At 33.4% G+C, this 20024-nt stretch overlaps 1 protein-coding gene across 1 annotated transcript; it reads right to left on the bottom strand.

The window, feature by feature from the left end:
• Positions 1-1258: 1258 nt before the first annotated feature.
• LOC133190819 (chromosome partition protein Smc-like) lies at positions 1259-7156 on the bottom strand. The gene is made up of 3 exons (XM_061326504.1): positions 6932-7156; positions 3382-3438; positions 1259-3039 (listed from the first exon to the last, which is right to left on the bottom strand). The coding sequence occupies exons 2-3, from the start codon at positions 3427-3429 to the stop codon at positions 1918-1920; spliced, it is 1170 nt and encodes a 389-aa protein (XP_061182488.1). The 5' UTR covers positions 3430-3438; positions 6932-7156; the 3' UTR covers positions 1259-1917.
• Between the last annotated feature and the right edge of the window lie 12868 nt (positions 7157-20024).

Genomic DNA, 20024 nt, shown 5'->3' with positions numbered 1-20024 from the left:
ATAATCTGACAAAAATTCCCATTGTTTAACTGTTGAAGGAAGAAACTTGCCATATAGGATGTTGTTCTAATGTTATAGGAATTTTGAATTGTACATCACTGGTTCTGAGATTGTAAGAATGACTTGATGGGCGATAAGGTAGTATCTCAAATAGCTCAAGGCTCAAATACTGAGGTGAATAACCATTAATAAATTTATAAAACATTATTAACTCAAGTATTTTTCTCCTCGTTTTTAAAAGATCCCATCCTAATTCTTCATACAATTTTGAACAAGAAGAGTTACATCTCAATCCAGTGATAATTCTACCTGCTTCAATTTGTATATCTTGTAAAAGTTTGGAATCATTTTCAGAACAGTTGTCCCAAACAACATCAGAATATTCAAGTACTGGTCGATTAAATGCAAAATTAATCTTAATTAACATGTTTTACGTGTAATCTTTTTGACTTTCTAAGAATCTTTAATCTTTTGTAGCTTTTTCATGAATTAATTGCATGTGCGATGTCCATATAGTATCTCTTTGAAAATGTAGACCCAGGGGAGTATGAGATATTTTCGGAATAATGTCTGGGCTATCTTCCAAATTTGATAGGAGGATATACAGTTGTACAATATTTTTTTTCTACTAAAATTTACATTAATAGTTTTGTTTAGATTAAAATCAACCAGCAATTTCTTCGACCATTTATCAATATGTTCTAGATCATTTGTAAGAGATTGTGCTATGTTGATATAAACTACATGTAGGTAAAATCAGCATGTACAGCTTTTTATGATATAATTTTCCCAAAGTCAAAAAGCAGTTTCCATTCAATTAGATGTTGATATGTCATTCAATGTAAAGAATTTTTTTCAGACAAAAAACATTTTGATTATATCCTCTATCCTGGCTATCAAAACGAAGAGAATTACAAAAATTTCGTTAATTATTATTATTATTATTATTATTTTTTTTTTTTTTTTTTTTTTTTTTAGAGTTTTTCCAGTTTTATGTTCTTTTTATGGAGGCTATCAACATAAAATTTAAACAAGAACACAGTTATCTTTCTTATGTTATACCCTGTTTTTCACAAGAGGCTTAATATTCGATACCTTTCTGGTTAATGAAGATTTGTATTTATTTTCAATTTTTATAAACTGATACAAGTCTGATTTAATGATCTGAGGACTGTCTAAAAAAATAATCATTTTTTAAAATTTTGCCTCTTGGTTAGTCATGCTGATGTTATTTAAAATCAATACAGGAAAACTGCAATTTTCTTTTCAAAATATTTATTTACTTGAACAAACAAATAAATCTGAAAATATCTAATATTCTATATCAAATAATTATATTTATTATGAACTTAAATTGAATATTTACAAATACACATATACATCTGTACATGCAGCAGTATTTGGTGAAGTCGCTATGGAGTCACCTTGATATATCACAGCTCAATTCATATATCACATATATCAAAAATACTGATTATACATGTAGGTAATTTTACCTCTATTTCGGAGCAAATGTACAACCACTATTGTGACACTCTAGATTAATACAACATTCAGTATGTTCTTTCAAATGATTTTGAACACCTTACATCAAGAACTATATAGTAAGCATTGCACTAAAATTTAATGTTAGGAAACTTTTTGAGATTAGGAAAATGGTACTAATGCACAAAAAATACTTTAACAAACGATAAAGCTAAGCGCAACTTTTGTCGGTAAAGAACACGCATAAACACATCCAAAACGTCAGAATACTACACACCGCCATGACACTTAGACTACTATACCATCCAGCAATGTGGAAAAAATAACTTTGGTGTGAAAATTAATCACTCCAGAATAATTTCAGAAGCAGGGTCACTATGCTACAAATGAATATATCAGCGATAGCAGGTCATATTTTGTTAGATTATTGTTTTACTGCTTCTTTTGTTTCGCAGAATAGGCATTTATTCTTCTGGTCCCAGCAGGCACCCATTTGCTTGAAGTTTGTTCTCGAGTCAAGGGCGGTAACCCCTCCTTAGCTGAAGAACTTTTATAAGAAGGAACAGACGCTCTAACAGACAGTTGATTCTTTGAAGCGTTTCCGTAATTTTGTATAGAAATGGGACCACGTTCTGCTTCACGCGGTGTTTTTGAATTCCTTATCAACAAATCTTTGATGTCCCTAACATCGTTGGATATTTCTGTATTCTGTTCACGCAAAGTTCTCATTTCCTCATACTGAACTCTCATGACTTCGCGCATGCGTTCAACTTCTTGTCGCATTGCTCGAGAAGCTTTCTCGAGTTCCTCCCTGAACCTAGAACTCATATCACTTTTTTCTAATTCAAGTACCTTTATTCTGTGGCTCTGTTTTTCTACTATAGTTCTTGCTCGGTGTAGCTCTTTTTCCATTGTATTAAGTTTATCCTTTACGGACACTAATTCATGTTTCAGTCTCCGAATTTCCTCATTTTGTTCTTTATATGCACCATTATTCTCTAAATGCTTCTTTTCATCTTTAAGTTTATGAACTTTTCTGGACAGTTCTTCTGCGTAGTCCTCCGTTTCTGTAACTAGAGTGCGTAGTTCGTCTATTTCCTCTATTTTAGACAAAATTTGTGAATCTCTTTCTTCTTTAACATTCTCCAATTCCTTTATTTTATGTTCGCGATCTCTGACTGCTGTTTTCAACAATTCTATCTCTGTTTGCTTCCCTCTGATTACTTTCTCTTTGTCTGTGATGATCTTTTTCTTCTCATTTTCTGAATGTTTGGCATCTACATCAATTTTTAGCCTTAAAGCATCTATTTGGGTTTCCAGCGTTCGGTTCATGTTAATAACTGTTTCTAATACACCCATTGCCTCTGGCGGAAGCTGAAGACTTCCAACTGGTTCCCCAAAATCGGTAGACGTGTTTCCGGTGGAACCAGAGGAAGGCCTCGAAGAAGATGGCGGCGAGGTTACCTCAATCGACACGCCTCCCATCGTTTCTTTTTCAGGGGGCCTTGGGGAGGCTGACAGAGACTTTCCTTCGATTCCTAACTTCATATCATCCTGTAATAAAACAAATATCAATAACTGAATAGAAATGATTGTTGCAAGATTAAGAAATTGAATTAATACCGGTAATAAGAAAAATGCTTCATTTATTTAGATATAGCAGAGTAAAAAGTATGTAAATGCAAAAAAGCATAATGTTGTACTTAAATAAGTGTTGCAATTTTGGCAAAATTATTTTTAATTTATAAAATAAAATTGAATAAATAGGAAGGATATAGATTTAGGAACGTCTTTTTATTGTTTAGCATTTAATGATTTGTTTCATCTCTATTGCAAACAAGAAGTGGAGATATTTTAAATGTAATTTAATAACCGAGGCAGAGGCATAAAACTCACCTTTTGGCCCGTTTTTTGTGGCATAATGGTGCCACCACTTGCAGCCATTTTACAAATCTAAAACGATTAAACACAATATTGACACACTTACTCTAAGTCTAATTATACAACTTATGCAAATAAAAAAAAAGATTCGGGTCACGTTGGTATGAACCTTTGTTTCTAAACAAAGTAAATTGTTTATAATGATCTATTGAAGTGTAAACAATATGAATAAAACCTACATGACGCATCTTTGAAATTTACATTATCTGCTACGCTATCAGATTTCTTTTGTACAAGATGAATCTTTGGTCTCAATATCTTTTGTGCGAGATTTCTTACAAATGATGATTCCGTGTTAAAACGCAAATGGCCATTATTATTAAAATCATGTCAGTGATAAAACAGGACATTTTAAACATGACCAAAAATATAGAAAGAAATATTAAAATAGTAGATGACTTGGCACTATTTGCGATGATTCCATGGAAATTTATTTTAATCGGAACAAATTTAATGTAATTTTGCCACAGGGTATAAACATCACATGAAGTTGTAGAGAATGTTTATTATAGTTTTATAGTCCTCATGTTAACAGATAAATACACTGACATTTGGTTTGCTTTCATTTCTAAAATACTAGTAAATATATAAAGTAATATAAGCTTCCTTTTAATGTAAGCTAAAATATTGTCACGAATTATCGATACACGTGCAAACTTATGTAACTGTTTTTTTCTCATTACACAACATTTCAAGAAAATTGTCTACGACATTCATGCACCTGAACTTTTAAGATCGCTAGGTTCATGTACTATTATTATTGTATTAATGACAAAGAGAAAGAACGGAAAATACAATTTATATAAATTTTTAAAAAGTATAACGAACTTTATCAGTGTCATTGTTTGTAGGAGAAAATAGTGCAAGGTTAAACGATAAAAAAAATACTTTGTTCTTCAATATATGTAAACAGAATGAGTAAGTGGTGAATGGTGGTGAAAGATACACTGTAGCGCACTTTAGGGGGAAAGGGCACCTCAAACTAGTTTTCAGTCCAAGCACAGACAAATACTTAGGAAATTCTGCCTAGTGTAAAGGACAAGGTATGGTAATGGCCGAATCTGACACCTTATTTGATGTAAAAATCAGAAAACAGTTAAAACTGTGATAATTTGTAGTTAAGCACTTAAAATGATGCTTGTTTTAAAACCAGCACTAACTTCGATTCAAAGCTTACACGGAGGCCACAAGAGGGTGCCAAATTAGGACATTTTCCCGAATTTCCTCAATTCTGGTGGAATTTCGTCAAATTTGAGATACTTTTCACTCGGGAAACATAGAGCACAAGCTTGCCTATCTGAGATTTTTATACATAAGATGCATCTGATACTAGTGTATGAAATATATAAATTTGGTAGATAGGCAAGCTTGTGCTCTATGTTTTCTGAATCAAAATGAGCCGTAAAATCGATTAAAATTTGCATAAAAATGAGAAAATTCGGAAATTGACATATTTTGTGACCTTCCTGTGACCTCTGTGTATCCCATAAATTAGAACCAATACTCATTTTGTGGCAGGGGTGACAACAGGTTTTTAATGATAAACTATTGCAACATTCTAAAAGACACCCCAAACCAGGGGCCAAAAAGGGGTCTTAGCCTATCTTGTCCTTTGTTTTATTACTGTTTTGTTAAACATTATGGAGTTAAAAATAAAAGCCCAAACATTAAATGTATTCTCTAGGCCAACTTAAAGAAATTGTTCGATTTTCAGTAGTTCAACTGAAATATATAACATACAATGTATTATATGTTAAAAAATTACAATTAAAGGATTCCATATTTAATACCTGAATGAAACTAAATCCCAGACTTGGTATTCTGCAAGGACTATAATATATTTATAGAATCCCCTTTTTTGAAATCTTGTTATGTATGCACACATCGCAGATACATGCCCGCAAAAGATTGCTGAAAATAGCTATTTGAATAAGTTGTATTTAACGATCACAAATTTGACCATTTACATTAGATAGATTGTAATTTAAGACATTTGGTTGCTGTCTGATATTTTATAGTTCAGTCAAACCCTGGTGATATGAAAACCACAAATTAATTATTTTGTTTTCTGAATGAAAATCGCTAATGGTATAACATTAAACCAAGGATAATCACTAGAGGCCGAACATTTATTTAATGATTTAATCTATATAAACACTAAAAGACGGGTAATAATGGATGGTGTATGGAAATTCAATCATTTGACTCAATTTGCCAAAAGTGCAATAATATGTTTGCAGTATGTCTCTGACATAATTGTGTAGATTAACTATAACCTCAAATAAACACGACCATTTCCTCTCGTTCTGTTGCAAAGTCTAGGTGTAAGACAAGCGATTGAAAACCAATGTCTTCACTTATTTTTTCCCTTGACCCTTACTCATAAATCTTTCTTAATTCGATCGCTAAATAAATTCATTTTTTTTTATCAATTTGACAAATTACTTGTTCTTTAGCTAGTGTTGTATAAGAAACTAAAAAAAAAAAAATTAAAAAAAAAAATCTGACTTTGTGCTTGGTATCACAAATATTGATTTCTTTTTAAATCAACCTGATAAAAAGTTTATAAACTTTTTTCAATTATTGCAAAGGTAAAAATCAATATTTTGTGCCTCAGTAGAGTTCTAAGTACAACACCTTTCAACCTTGTGTACGTGCTCAACAATAGATTGATGAAATTGATACAGATCGACTTCTCTGGGACTCTTATTTCGTCTCCGCGATCTCAAACAAGTTTAAAGCTGTCAAGCTGTATAAATAGAAATCGTTATATTTATTTAAACTTCTCTCCGAAAATCTGTAGAACATGCCTGCGTAACAAAAAGATTACTGATGATCGACTTCTTTACGATTCTTTATGAGAAATCTATACTCCTATCTATACTGGTAATACTCCTTCTAAAGGACCTAATCTTTATTGCCTACTCTACAAAAAGTGCAGTTAGTTTATGTCTTTTTATGTAAGCATCACGTAGCATAAAAGTTTGTTTTACGGTTATCAACATCACAGAAAAATCGACTTTACTTCCCTTTAACAGTCAAATAAAATGTCTTTTTGATGTTAAAACATTTAGGATATTGCAGTCGGATATGGCTTTTTTCCAACTTGGGAGAACTTGAAAAATGTATCTCCGAGTGGGGGAGATGAAACAGGGTTGTGCTAGAGAATAGGGAAGCCATTTCAAAACGACTCTCCTTCCCGTTTATCAATTTCATAGAAAAAAGGAGTCTACCAGTCTGCAGCTTATAATCAATATACCACGCGCTGATTTTATTAGAAGTATCTATTCATAACATATAATCATAATACATCCTAAATTACGACTGGAAGGGGCAATATACCAAGTGAACAATATTTAGATTCTCAACCTCTAATTAGAAAACTCAGTATGCGGAAAAAAAATTATCAAACAAAATTGGCTTCAGAAATTAATTATGATAGTAATCCTATAGAAAATAGTCTATCAAAAACTTACAAAACTAAAGAGAAAAGTATAAAATCTACCTGTTTACATTTTTACTCCATCGACTTAGTTGCCGCCATTTTATCAAGTGTAAACAAGAAATTCAAATCTGCTCAGTAAGTCTCCCTTTATGCCCTCTAAATGTGTAAGCAATTGATCACTATTGAGGGATATCAGACGCGAAGAATGGTATCCCAGACCACCATTTTTGTGAAGTATGTTTCTAAACACGGAGAGCGGTGAATCAGGAAGGGAGACATTTAAATTCTTTCAATACATTTCTTCTTTATCTTTGTATAAAATACCCGATATAAGAAATTTAAATCGAATTAGTTAAATGTCGTCTGCCTTTGGTCTTTTACATTATGATGTATTTACCTACATTGTCCACATTTAAAGGTGACATAGCCTTATATACTTCCGATTATTTTAAATGGTTAAAAACTCACTGCCTTACGTGCGGGGACTTTGGTTAACCTGTATCAACCTTGCAATAGAATTAATTCCTAAGTCAAATGGCAGGAATGATTGACTTTCCAAATTGCTGTCAAAAGGTCCTGAGAATTATTTTTTAAGATTGAATACCGGTAGTCCTGGGCCTCATTCTTAATTTGATAATGTTTCAGTTATATTACTGTGTGGTCCACGTAATTCAACACAATTTACATGAGTCTGACATGTATTAGCAGAACACACAAAATATTTTGTAAGCCTGGAGATTTATATGCACCCTGAAATTTATAACAGCAAAGAATATGAATCGTGAGCAGAGCAAAAACATGGACCTCTGGAAACACCATACGTGAGATCAGAGGTGCCTAGGGGAATAATCATCTCTGGGTCATACCCTGAGCACTATGCGTTGATCAAGTAGACGGAGTAATATGTAGCCAAATTTAGTATAGAAACTATAGGTACTGCGAACACCCAGCTCAGAAAATGACTAGCCTGGTTCCCTGGCTCATCCTTGCCTAGTGACGCGGAGTATGCAAAGCATAACAGGGGCAGGGAACCAGGCTAAGAAAATGACATACCCTCTCCCACTTCTCTCATAAGAGTATACTTGCAAAGTCCATGTGGGGAACCACAAATATACAGGAATTGCACATAGGCACTATGTAATAAAGATTCTGTGAAAGTCTTGTTAAATTTTATTCAGTAGTATAGGAGGAGTTGCGGATAAGATATGGGTACCACCAATATTATAGAAAGAATCGTAGTGTCCATGTTTTGCTAAGGGAATCTCCAAATATCTGTCCAATCGAACCAAAATACGAGATGCAAATGATAGTACAAGTATATAATAAATATTCTGTAAAAGTCTCATTAAATTTTATACAGTGGCTTAGGAGGTGTTGCGGATTAGAGATGGGTACCCCCAGTATTACTGGTATAGGATGAATGACAGTGTCCATGTTTTTCGATGGGAATGTCCCAAATATGTGTCCGATCAAAACTTAAAATAAGAGGTGCACAATGGCACTATATATGTAAGAAAGATTCTGTGAACGTCTCATAAAATTTTATTCAGTGGTATAGAAGTTGCGGATAAGAGACGGACACCTCAATATTACAGATTGAATGGCGGTGTCTATGTTTTGCTATGGGAAACCCCAAGTATTTTCCGATCAAAACTTAGAAGAAAAGTAGTTGCAAATCCCACTATGTAATAAAGATTTCGTTGAAGTTTCATTAAACTGCATTCGGTGGTGTGTGAGGATTTACAGATATTGGATGGCTATCTCCATGTGTAACGAACCAATGTACCAAGGGACACCACCATCTCTATGACCTAACAATTGATATAAAAGATTCCATACGAAATTTGATAAAGAAGGTCATTAACACGACCATATAATTTGCGAAATTCTGACATTAAATGAGGTTGTTGAAATCACTCTATCATCAACCTATTTGTTAGTAGCATATCTCTGTTTAAAAAATGATCGTTCTCAGAGACACGAGGTTTTGAAAATGCTAAAATTAAGACTTTTTGTAGATGAACAGTCTTAAATGTGTACTAAATACCATTTAGTATCAAATAATGGTACCCATATATAAGTCTAACTTGCATTTTTTGTCATTTTATTGGCTTTTTGATAAGCCCGATTTGTTTCTCTGTTCTCGTATTTTTTTCTTTTGCAATAAAACAGCTTTTTTTTTTACTTTCGATAGAAAAAAAATATTTATGTGTTCATTTCTTTGACAAATAAAGCCTGGTATTAAACGCCTTAGAGAAACTCTTTCTATAATTTATTACTAAGTAGATTTTTTAAAAGTTGAAAAATTGTCTTTTATTATATAAAGGTTCTGTAATTTGACATTTCATATACAAAGTAACATTTTTAATATACATTTACTGTAACATTGTTATATAAAAAATCAAAAGAATGGATAAAAGTGTTATTCCCCCTTGGATACATAAAATTAAGGTAAAAATTATACTTGACGAAAATATACCTAACACATCTGAATTAATTGTAATTTGACTTGTGTTATATAAAAGAATTGAATTGTTTCAGAAATATAGATAATGTATATCTAGATCCTCTCTCATATTTGAAAGAGAATCCTTATATGTTCACAAAAATATCATAAGAAATATTAGTACATGTTTATGATGACTGTGGACACTGTATTCCAGCAATCAAGTGTTGAAACATTTAAAATTTCAAAGGATCCTCTTATAACATGCCTTGGACCATTGGGAGAATAGGTATTCCTTGTTGGATTCCGTGGTTTATTTCAATGACGATGTATCTACTTTTTTATCTGAAGCTCTTGAAATTGGCGTTTTTTTCTTTAGCCCGTTCATGCCATCTCCCGTTACAATCTACAATCAACTATAAAGGAAAAATTTGGTACTCGGCGTTTCGTTCAAAAGGATGTTTGGTCGTATATTCATTTACTACAATTGGTATGGATAATAACTAACGCCTAGTTATGTGGATCTTGACAGGAGTTGGGATATTTTTATACATATTTTTACAATAAAAAAAAATCTAACAAATAATTAGATGAGTTTCAATGTTATTTGTGTCTCAGGAGCAACAACTGATGAACCGCCAAACATATACGGCAGGCCCTGCACTCACCCCTCACATCCAAAGTCCTGCTAAAGATGAAATTTAAGGCTCCCTTTAGTTGTAAGGTAAGTTGTCACTTGTCATACGAGTTTCCGTTCTGAGTTTTTAAGCTCTCCATAGTTGTAAGGTAAGTTGTCACTTGTCATACGAGTTTCCGTTCTGAGTTTTTAAGCTCTCCATAGTTGTAAGGTAAGTTGTCACTTGTCATACGAGTTTCCGTTCTGAGTTTTAAGCTCTCCATAGTTGTAAGGTAAGTTGTCACTTGTCATACGAGTTTCCGTTCTGAGTTTTTAGGCTCTATATAGTTGTAAGGTAAGTTGTCACTTGTCATACGAGTTTCCGTTCTGAGTTTTTAGGCTCTATATAGTTGTAAGGTAAGTTGTCACTTGTCATACGAGTTTCCGTTCTGAGTTTTTAGGCTCTATATAGTTGTAAGGTAAGTTGTCACTTGTCATACGAGTTTCCGTTCTGAGTTTTAGGCTCTATATAGTTGTAAGGTAAGTTGTCACTTGTCATACGAGTTTCCGTTCTGAGTTTTAGGCTCTATATAGTTGTAAAGTAAGTTGTCACTTGTCATACGAGTTTCCGTTCTGAGTTTTAGGCTCTATATAGTTGTAAGGTAAGTTGTCACTTGTCATACGAGTTTCCGTTCTGAGTTTTTAGGCTCTATATAGTTGTAAGGTAAGTTGTCACTTGTCATACGAGTTTCCGTTCTGAGTTTTTAGGCTCTATATAGTTGTAAGGTAAGTTGTCACTTGTCATACGAGTTTCCGTTCTGAGTTTTAGGCTCTATATAGTTGTAAGGTAAGTTGTCACTTGTCATACGAGTTTCCGTTCTGAGTTTTAGGCTCTATATAGTTGTAAAGTAAGTTGTCACTTGTCATACGAGTTTCCGTTCTGAGTTTTAGGCTCTATATAGTTGTAAGGTAAGTTGTCACTTGTCATACGAGTTTCCGTTCTGAGTTTTTAGGCTCTATATAGTTGTAAGGTAAGTTGTCACTTGTCATACGAGTTTCCGTTCTGAGTTTTTAGGCTCTATATAGTTGTAAGGTAAGTTGTCACTTGTCATACGAGTTTCCGTTCTGAGTTTTAGGCTCTATATAGTTGTAAGGTAAGTTGTCACTTGTCATACGAGTTTCCGTTCTGAGTTTTAGGCTCTATATAGTTGTAAGGTAAGTTGTCACTTGTCATACGAGTTTCCGTTCTGAGTTTTAGGCTCTATATAGTTGTAAGGTAAGTTGTCACTTGTCATACGAGTTTCCGTTCTGAGTTTTAGGCTCTATATAGTTGTAAGGTAAGTTGTCACTTGTCATACGAGTTTCCGTTCTGAGTTTTTAGGCTCTATATAGTTGTAAGGTAAGTTGTCACTTGTCATACGAGTTTCCGTTCTGAGTTTTTAGGCTCTCCATAGTTGTAAGGTAAGTTGTCACTTGTCATGTGAGTTTCCGTTCTGAGTTTTTAGGCTCTCCATAGTTGTAAGGTAAGTTGTCACTTGTCATACGAGTTTCCGTTCTGAGTTTTTAGGCTCTATATAGTTGTAAAGTAAGTTGTCACTTGTCATACGAGTTTCCGTTCTGAGTTTTTAGGCTCTATATAGTTGTAAGGTAAGTTGTCACTTGTCATACGAGTTTCCGTTCTGAGTTTTTAGGCTCTATATAGTTGTAAGGTAAGTTGTCACTTGTCATACGAGTTTCCGTTCTGAGTTTTTAGGCTCTATATAGTTGTAAGGTAAGTTGTCACTTGTCATACGAGTTTCCGTTCTGAGTTTTTAGGCTCTATATAGTTGTAAGGTAAGTTGTCACTTGTCATACGAGTTTCCGTTCTGAGTTTTTAGGCTCTATATAGTTGTAAGGTAAGTTGTCACTTGTCATACGAGTTTCCGTTCTGAGTTTTAGGCTCTATATAGTTGTAAGGTAAGTTGTCACTTGTCATACGAGTTTCCGTTCTGAGTTTTTAGGCTCTCCATAGTTGTAAGGTAAGTTGTCACTTGTCATGTGAGTTTCCGTTCTGAGTTTTTAGGCTCTCCATAGTTGTAAGGTAAGTTGTCACTTGTCATACGAGTTTCCGTTCTGAGTTTTTAGGCTCTCCATAGTTGTAAGGTAAGTTGTCACTTGTCATACGAGTTTCCGTTCTGAGTTTTTAGGCTCTATATAGTTGTAAGGTAAGTTGTCACTTGTCATACGAGTTTCCGTTCTGAGTTTAAGGCTCTCCATAGTTGTAAGGTAAGTTGTCACTTGTCATGTGAGTTTCCGTTCTGAGTTTTAGGCTCTCCATAGTTGTAAGGTAAGTTGTCACTTGTCATACGAGTTTCCGTTCTGAGTTTTAGGCTCTCCATAGTTGTAAGGTAAGTTGTCACTTGTCATACGAGTTTCCGTTCTGAGTTTTAGGCTCTCCATAGTTGTAAGGTAAGTTGTCACTTGTCATACGAGTTTCCGTTCTGAGTTTTAGGCTCTCCATAGTTGTAAGGTAAGTTGTCACTTGTCATACGAGTTTCCGTTCTGAGTTTTAGGCTCTCCATAGTTGTAAGGTAAGTTGTCACTTGTCATACGAGTTTCCGTTCTGAGTTTTAGGCTCTCCATAGTTGGAACTGATCTCTGCTGTAAAGAACAGAAAAGTCAGTATCTAGTTTCGAAATGGATATCATGGCTGTTTCAAAATACAATATAATAATACACAAATTATTATATCGACTTAAAGTGATGCTGAAGAATTGAAAAGAGAAGTCTTAATTGAAGTGCCCCAGCATATATTTTACAAGGGCAATGGACAGTTAAGATATTTCAGAAGGAGAACTGAATTGCAATTATTGTAATTACTCAGTAGTTTATAGGTAAATCAGTCGTACACTATCTCAAAAACATCATCTGATTCACGGCATATTAGCTGGAAATAAATTAATCTAGATGCTTTCATAAGACAGTAATACCTGCAAACAAGTGTTGCCTCTTAATGCACTCTAGCTCCCTTGTACCTGGGTAGCAAATAATCTACAAAAGTTTTTTTTATAATTTACCTAAGGCCACACCAATTTAATTTCTTGTTCGTCGGACATTTGATGAAAAAAAGGACGAGCGGACAAGCGGTTAAATAGTAATATTGTTACTTTTTTGTAGGCAAAAGTTTTAGGCGGAGCGTGAAAAATTTGAGCGGACAATTATATTTTTTCTGATTTGCAGAGTAAGCAGATTTTAAATACGAAAAATAGAGCGGAAATTGAATAGAAAATAGCACAGAATTTCCATGGTGCGGGAAATTGAAATTAATATTATTTGTATAATTTTGCTTAAATACGAGCGCGAGGGTCCGACGAACAAAAAAAATTATTGGTGTGGCCTAAAATATGTATACATGTATCAAATTAATGAGCATAAAATGCACAGGTGAGCATATGGCCATGGGCCTCCTATGTAAGTATTTCAAATAATAAATTCATTACTGGTCTAGAATCAAAGATTGTAATAAAGGAAATAAATTCTAATAGAGGGAGTTTCATGAAAAATGTTCTGTAAAAAAAGAGAAAAAAATAGAAAAGAAAAGAAAAAAATACACCCAAATTGGAACTTGAAAACGTAATTTTTTCCTACCCTTTTTATCCCCTAGAGTAAAAATAAAAATTCAGAAACCTTATTGCACATCTACAGGACACCTCCAATCATCTTGCAAAAGATGAAATGGCTACTGCGTAAAACGTATACGAGGAGCTCAGGAAATCAGGTTTATTAAATTAAAAAACTTCATTTTATCGAGCCACATTTGGCCCATAGGTGAAAATGAAAATTCTTGAATATGTTTTACATCTTCAAGAACCTCATTCATATTCCAAAATGTGAATGGACTGCTGTTAAAAATGTAAGAGAGTTCAGTTGTCCAGTTTTTGTTTCAAACAGGTCATTTTTTGATACCCATTTGGACCTCACAGTGGAAATCAAAATAATGAAACGTTATTGCACATCTACAGACTCCATTAATAATCTATCAAAAGATGATTTAGCTACTGCAAAAAATGTACGATAAGTTCATGGAACCAGATTTTTGTTAAAAAAAAAGTTTTTTACCCCCAATCCCCAGAAGTGAAAATCGAAAATCAGAAATCTTAACGCACATCTACAGGACACTTCCAGTCATGTTCCAAAATATGAATTGGCAACTGCGAAAAATGTGAGAGTTAATCAAGGAACCAGATTTTAATAGAAAAAGCAGATTTTTGACCTCCGTGTGGCCCCCATGGTGCAAATGAAAATTCCAAAACCTTATTGCAAATCAACAGGACACCACAAATCATATTCCAAGAGAGGAGTTGGCTACTAAAAAAAAGAAAAGAAAAAAAAACGTATGAGGGGTTCTGGGAACCAGGTTTTTTGTATAAAAACGTTGTTTTTGACCCTCAATCACCTAAGAGTGAAAATTGAAATTCTGAAACCTTAATGCACATGTACAGGGTACTCCCGAAAAATGTAAAAGTTCAGGACCAGATTCTTATTAACAATCGCCGTTTTTAACCTCAATTTGGTCCCAAGGTGAGAATGAAAATTTCACAATCTTTTTGTTCATGTTCAAGGCACCACCAATCATAATCCAGAAGATGAGTTGGCCACTGCTTAAAATAAAAGAGTAGTTTGAGGAAGAAGGTAATGTGACAGACGGACGGATAATAACAGTATACCCGAACTTTCTTCAGAAAGAGCGACCATAAAAATGAAAGACAACAATTTTTTTCACATAACTATATGCTCATAAAGTGTTTAGATTGTATATAAGCTTGACATGATAACACAGTTGTCTAAAACTTCACAATAGAACCATCATCGTTACATGCAGAATGCTTTTTTAGTAATTCAACAGTTTTTTTTAAAGCTCTATTAATATTGGAGTGGTTCTTGGATATAAATCCCGTAATTCATAGAAAAGAAGATTGTCAAGATATTATCATCTCCTGGAAATAATGAGTCTAGTTTCCCGATATGGTTTCAGCCCTCAGTAGTGGAAGTGAAATGATTTATGTACAAGTGGAATACGGATGCTGAAGGTTAATCAGCTATGCTTTAGATAATTATAACCCCTCAAATAAAGTTTGGGGATTATACTGGTCTCTCTGTAGACATTTTTGTCCTGGTACAAGCATTATATTTAAAACGATTTCTTTTTTTTTCAATATTTAAAAAAACACTCTAGCATAAGTGCACTTCGTATTTCAGATTGAAGGTTTGTACATTACTTCCGTGACAGTTATAAGTTTAGAATTCTTGGTAAGACATGCATGTATTAAACCTTGAAATGTAAAAGGTGTAGATAACAAACAGTGATCAGTTATCAAAATAAAAAATCCAGTAAACAAAACGAATCGTGAACAGGGCACAGGCAAAGACCCCTGAAATCAACAGAGATGGGATTAAGTGCCTAAGAGGAGTAAGCATCTACTGTTGAACGGACAAACCCGCCGTGGGCTCTATATGTATTAAACAGGTATACGGAGTACTCTGTAGTCAAATTTAGTATGACATCAATGACCTAACAATTGGTATGAAACATATCAGACAAAATATGACCCAATGACAGAGTGTATTTACAAACAAGGTCATTATAACGAGCACAGAATTTGCGAAAAACTGACTTTAAACGGGGTTGTTGAAATCCTTGTAACATCAACTTATTTGTACGTAGTTTGCTTGGTAAAATTCATCGTACTCAGGGCATACTCTTGCCGAACCCGGAAAATTTTAGCTCATACATGAAACAAAGAAAGCTTTCTAATAATTATGTATTGACCATGCACCAATGGCATTTGGACGAGAAACTCGCGGGGACAGAAAATATGAAATTGTTGTTCTAGTCACAACTTTGAAATTGAGAATTATTAGCAGCTTAAAATTACCTAAAACAAAATTCGCACCTTTGAACTTAATTCTCATGGACAAGTCCTTTTCTCTATATAGAGAGCTGAGAATTGTAAATATACAGATCAATGAAAATTAGAGGTTAGCGTTAGTCAAACAAAAATCGCCGTTTTTCGAAATGGTGGTAAAATTAAAAGTTTTGAAAAACGTTTCGTAGATAATATTGAGCTTGATATTGTTAATGTATTTACGTACTTAGGTTTTTGAATTTAAATACAATGGTAAATTTGACTGTACGCAGAAATCATTTGCTACCAAAGCTAAACTAGAGTGTTCCAAGGAATGCATGTGCCGCCTGCTTTGTAGCTTCATTAAATCTAAGAGTGGTCAGGTTTTTAAAATAACTATTAGCATGATATTTTATGCATTTGCCTGCAAAGAAAATATGGCATCCATAGATAGTATATTAAGACTGCGATAGAATCTGACAATCAAAGAAAATATGGTTCCCTAACCCTTAAATGAATAAATATTAATTGAAATTATTAGAAATAACTATTTATCATTTTTCCCAGTAATCCCCCAAAAGAGATTTCAGTCTGTCTTCGCTGCAGTTGTCAGTTTTCACGATCCAACGTGGAATACCGATCCCGATGTATTTTCATAGCATTCAAATATAAATTTGTGTGGTAACTGAATATCATGCAGTTTCAAAGTACTGTATTATGAGCTCAACGTGTTTCCAACAATCCTTTAAAAGAGATTTCAGTCTGTCTTTAATTCATTTGTCAGTCTACTCGATACATTGATGAATACCGATCCCAGTGTACTTTCATAGTTTAAAAATATGTTTGTGTGGTAACTGAATATTATACAGTTTCAAAGTACAGTATCATGAGGTCATAAACATGTATAAATGCTAATTATCAAAATCCTGCCTCTTCAAATTTAAAATTCGTAAGTTAAATTAAACTGTCCGAGGTATTTTTTGCAAAGTAGGTCAAAGGTCAAGATCAAGTGGATTGTAAAGGTGGTATTTTTCATAATATCTTATGACAAACAGTGCACATGCTATATAGCAAAAACTAACATCTTTAATGTCAAAAATATGCTGTATATAGGCATATGAACTATTTTGAAAAGTAGGCCAAAGGTCAAGAGTCACGAGGTCGGTAACCATAGTAATTTACAAAAGCCATAGTGCCAAGCAATATATGTGCAAAATATCAAATGCATACCTCTTACAGTTTCGAGATATAGGGAGAAACACACGGACAGACAGACGCCTGGTAAAGTGATCCCTAAATGCCGCTCTGCAGGCGACACAAAAAAGTAAATTTTCTTTGTGGAAAAGGCTGGAGAATTCTAGTATATGTTGAGACTACAGATTTTAATTTGCAGCATCTTCATTACGGATGTGAAACACGAGATTTTCATGAAGTCTCACATGTTGAGCAAGCACATTAATTTTTTGAAGAAAATTATGTTGTTACGAAAATTTTCAAATAATTTAGTGGTTTAATTTGAATCGTTAGATGTTCAATGCTTGTTCAAAGGAAACTTCGAATTCTGAAATTTTGGTGAAATTTGCTGAGACAAATAATTGTATCCTGCAAACATGTTATCAACAAGTGTTATATGAATATGAAAAAGAACAGAAAAATGTAAAAACTGGATAAGTGCAGTAAGAAAGGAACTTTATAGTTACTGGGAACAAGAAGTTGATAATGTTCTTTTCTTTTCTTGGAACACCATCTTAATGACGCATTTATACAAAGTTGTTTTAATGCTTTTGAAAGCTCATAAAAATTAATTAACATATATTAAAACAAATTTTAATTGATACATTCTACATGTATTTACAAAGATATGTTGTGAATCGATTTTGGCGCAAAAATATGGAATTTACACATTCTCTGAATGTTGAAAATGGAGAACATAAACTTACCCAGAAGTGAACGCAAATGCTCATTTTGTAATAAGCAGGAAAAAATAAATTTAATTTTGCCCGACTTTTTTTATCTACGTGAAAAATTCAAACTCACCAAACTTTTTTAGTGTATAAAACTTTAAAACTATTTAGAAGTTTTGTCAATTTCTATCGAAAGCTACAAAACAAAGAGAAATACGAATTTACCAATTGTTACATGTATTAATGATGTCTATTTTTTTTTTTATTTCTGTCATGAATATCTTAAAATCATATGTTTACATACGTAGTTCTTTGAATCCTCTGCCATTTGTCTGTATTGTATATCTTGTGAACCTTTGAGCCACAAGCTAAGGCTCTTTTGGACAACAATAAACCTTGTAACTTAGGGCACTAAGTATGTCCTGACTCTAATTCAATTTCGATTATTGCCGTATGTGTTTTTGTGTTTGTGTAAAGTTTACTCAATCCAGATGTGTTTTTCGTGCTCTATGGTAACACGTTTATTCTGTATGTTGCTTGTTAGTAAATACGAAGCAACTAGAGTGCCACAAAACCATCTCAAGGGAGGGAATAGCTCTGTATATTATATCAGTCGAAGTAGCCGCAGCAAGCGATTTATAACACTTGATTTATTAAAAAAAATTCTCTACCTTCACTTTAGCTACTAAGACTGTCGGATATTTTTGAAGAAAAATCAGACTTCTGTGAAATCACTAATTTGCGGGGGATGGGGGTTGATTTTTGTTGTTTCTGAGGTATGAAGAGACCCAAGAATTTATGTCCAACACGAAGAATTCATACATATAACCAATCAACAATTCTTCATCCACGAAATCAAATCCAAACGAACCAATAGTTTTTTCTCACACCAAGAAATTTTGACCCCACGAAAATATGTGATTTTACAGTATACCTGTGACATACCACGACATACAATATAAGCAAGTCAATAGAATTCCAAACTTACTCCAGCTTAATGAAGATGTTTTAAATAAAAGAAACAAATGGTAGCAATACATTAATGGTTACACAATCTCTCATTGTCTTTGATCATGATGTCTTAGAAATAGAAGTCACCATCACCTAATTTGTTTAAAAGCAAGGCATTAAAAGTTCGAAACTTCCCCGTTAGGGAAGTGACATTTATTCTGAGCCATTTTCATGAATGTTCATTATCAGATAAAGGCAATGAAAATGGGTTTATTGAGTGACATATCCAAAAATCCACGTGTTCTACCGCTACATAACCATACAAGGACGTACTAGAATTGTTTTAATCAAAATACAGATCTTAACTTTTCAAATCATCAAAAGTTAGTAATTTGTTGGTCTTGTCTTTTTCTGATAAAGGACGCCATGCCTAACATTATTCGCCCTCATATATTTCTACTAATGACGTGCAATGAGAGTATACTCTCCTTATGAGAGTGCTTAGGAACTTATTCTGAAAAGTCAATGATTGCTATGGCAGAAATTTGACACAAAAAAGTAATGTATTAAATATTAAAGGATTGTGGCATCCAATTTTTGTGAATTATACGACAATATAATGTTATTAGATATATAAACTAATTTTTCTTCTGAAAGGCGATAATGTCAAAGTGATTTCTCTTCATCTTATCAAGATAGAGTTTTTGATGAGGCTTTAATATTACCATTGTAATACAGACACTCGAGTCTATTTTATGTATGTCGAAAAGTCTGGGTTGAAGTGATAAAAAAAAATAGTATATTATAATTTATTTCATTTTAGATTTTCCAAAACTACATATTAATTCTCTTTCTGTTTACATGCAACAGACCAATAGTCCAAAACTGGGTCAGTGTCTGAAATCTTGTAAGGTATATTTCTTCCTCACCATTTACAACATTTAACTATGTAAGTAATATATATATACGTATATACTTAATTGCATGAAAAGCAAACGGAGAAACTTAAATAATGCCCAATTATACAGAGACCATCCTGCATTTAGCTTACATCACTTTAATAGGCCGAAGTTCGTCCCATATTCAATACAAGGGTTGTCTATCAAGGGTTGTCATGAGTAATTGCTTATCAACATTTATCTAATGGTTTTTTTGGGTGTATAAGATATTTCTCAGTGTCACATGTGCCGTATTAATTCAAAGCAAACTTTTGAGAGTATTCCTTTTTAGATCTTGTAAAAGCAATTCTTTACATACATTTTAGTACCAAAACACATAACATCCATCAAGGGACGCAATTTTGTTTCAGTCGAAGCCGAGCAGGTGCTTGAAAATCAATTACCGGGCCTAA

Source organism: Saccostrea echinata, unplaced genomic scaffold (genome assembly GCF_033153115.1).
Source record: "Saccostrea echinata isolate AGI-Se365-2 ecotype Australia unplaced genomic scaffold, CSIRO_AGI_Sech_v1 ptg000022l, whole genome shotgun sequence".
Lineage (NCBI taxonomy): Eukaryota > Metazoa > Mollusca > Bivalvia > Ostreida > Ostreidae > Saccostrea > Saccostrea echinata.
This window is presented reverse-complemented; position numbering and strand designations above follow the sequence as displayed.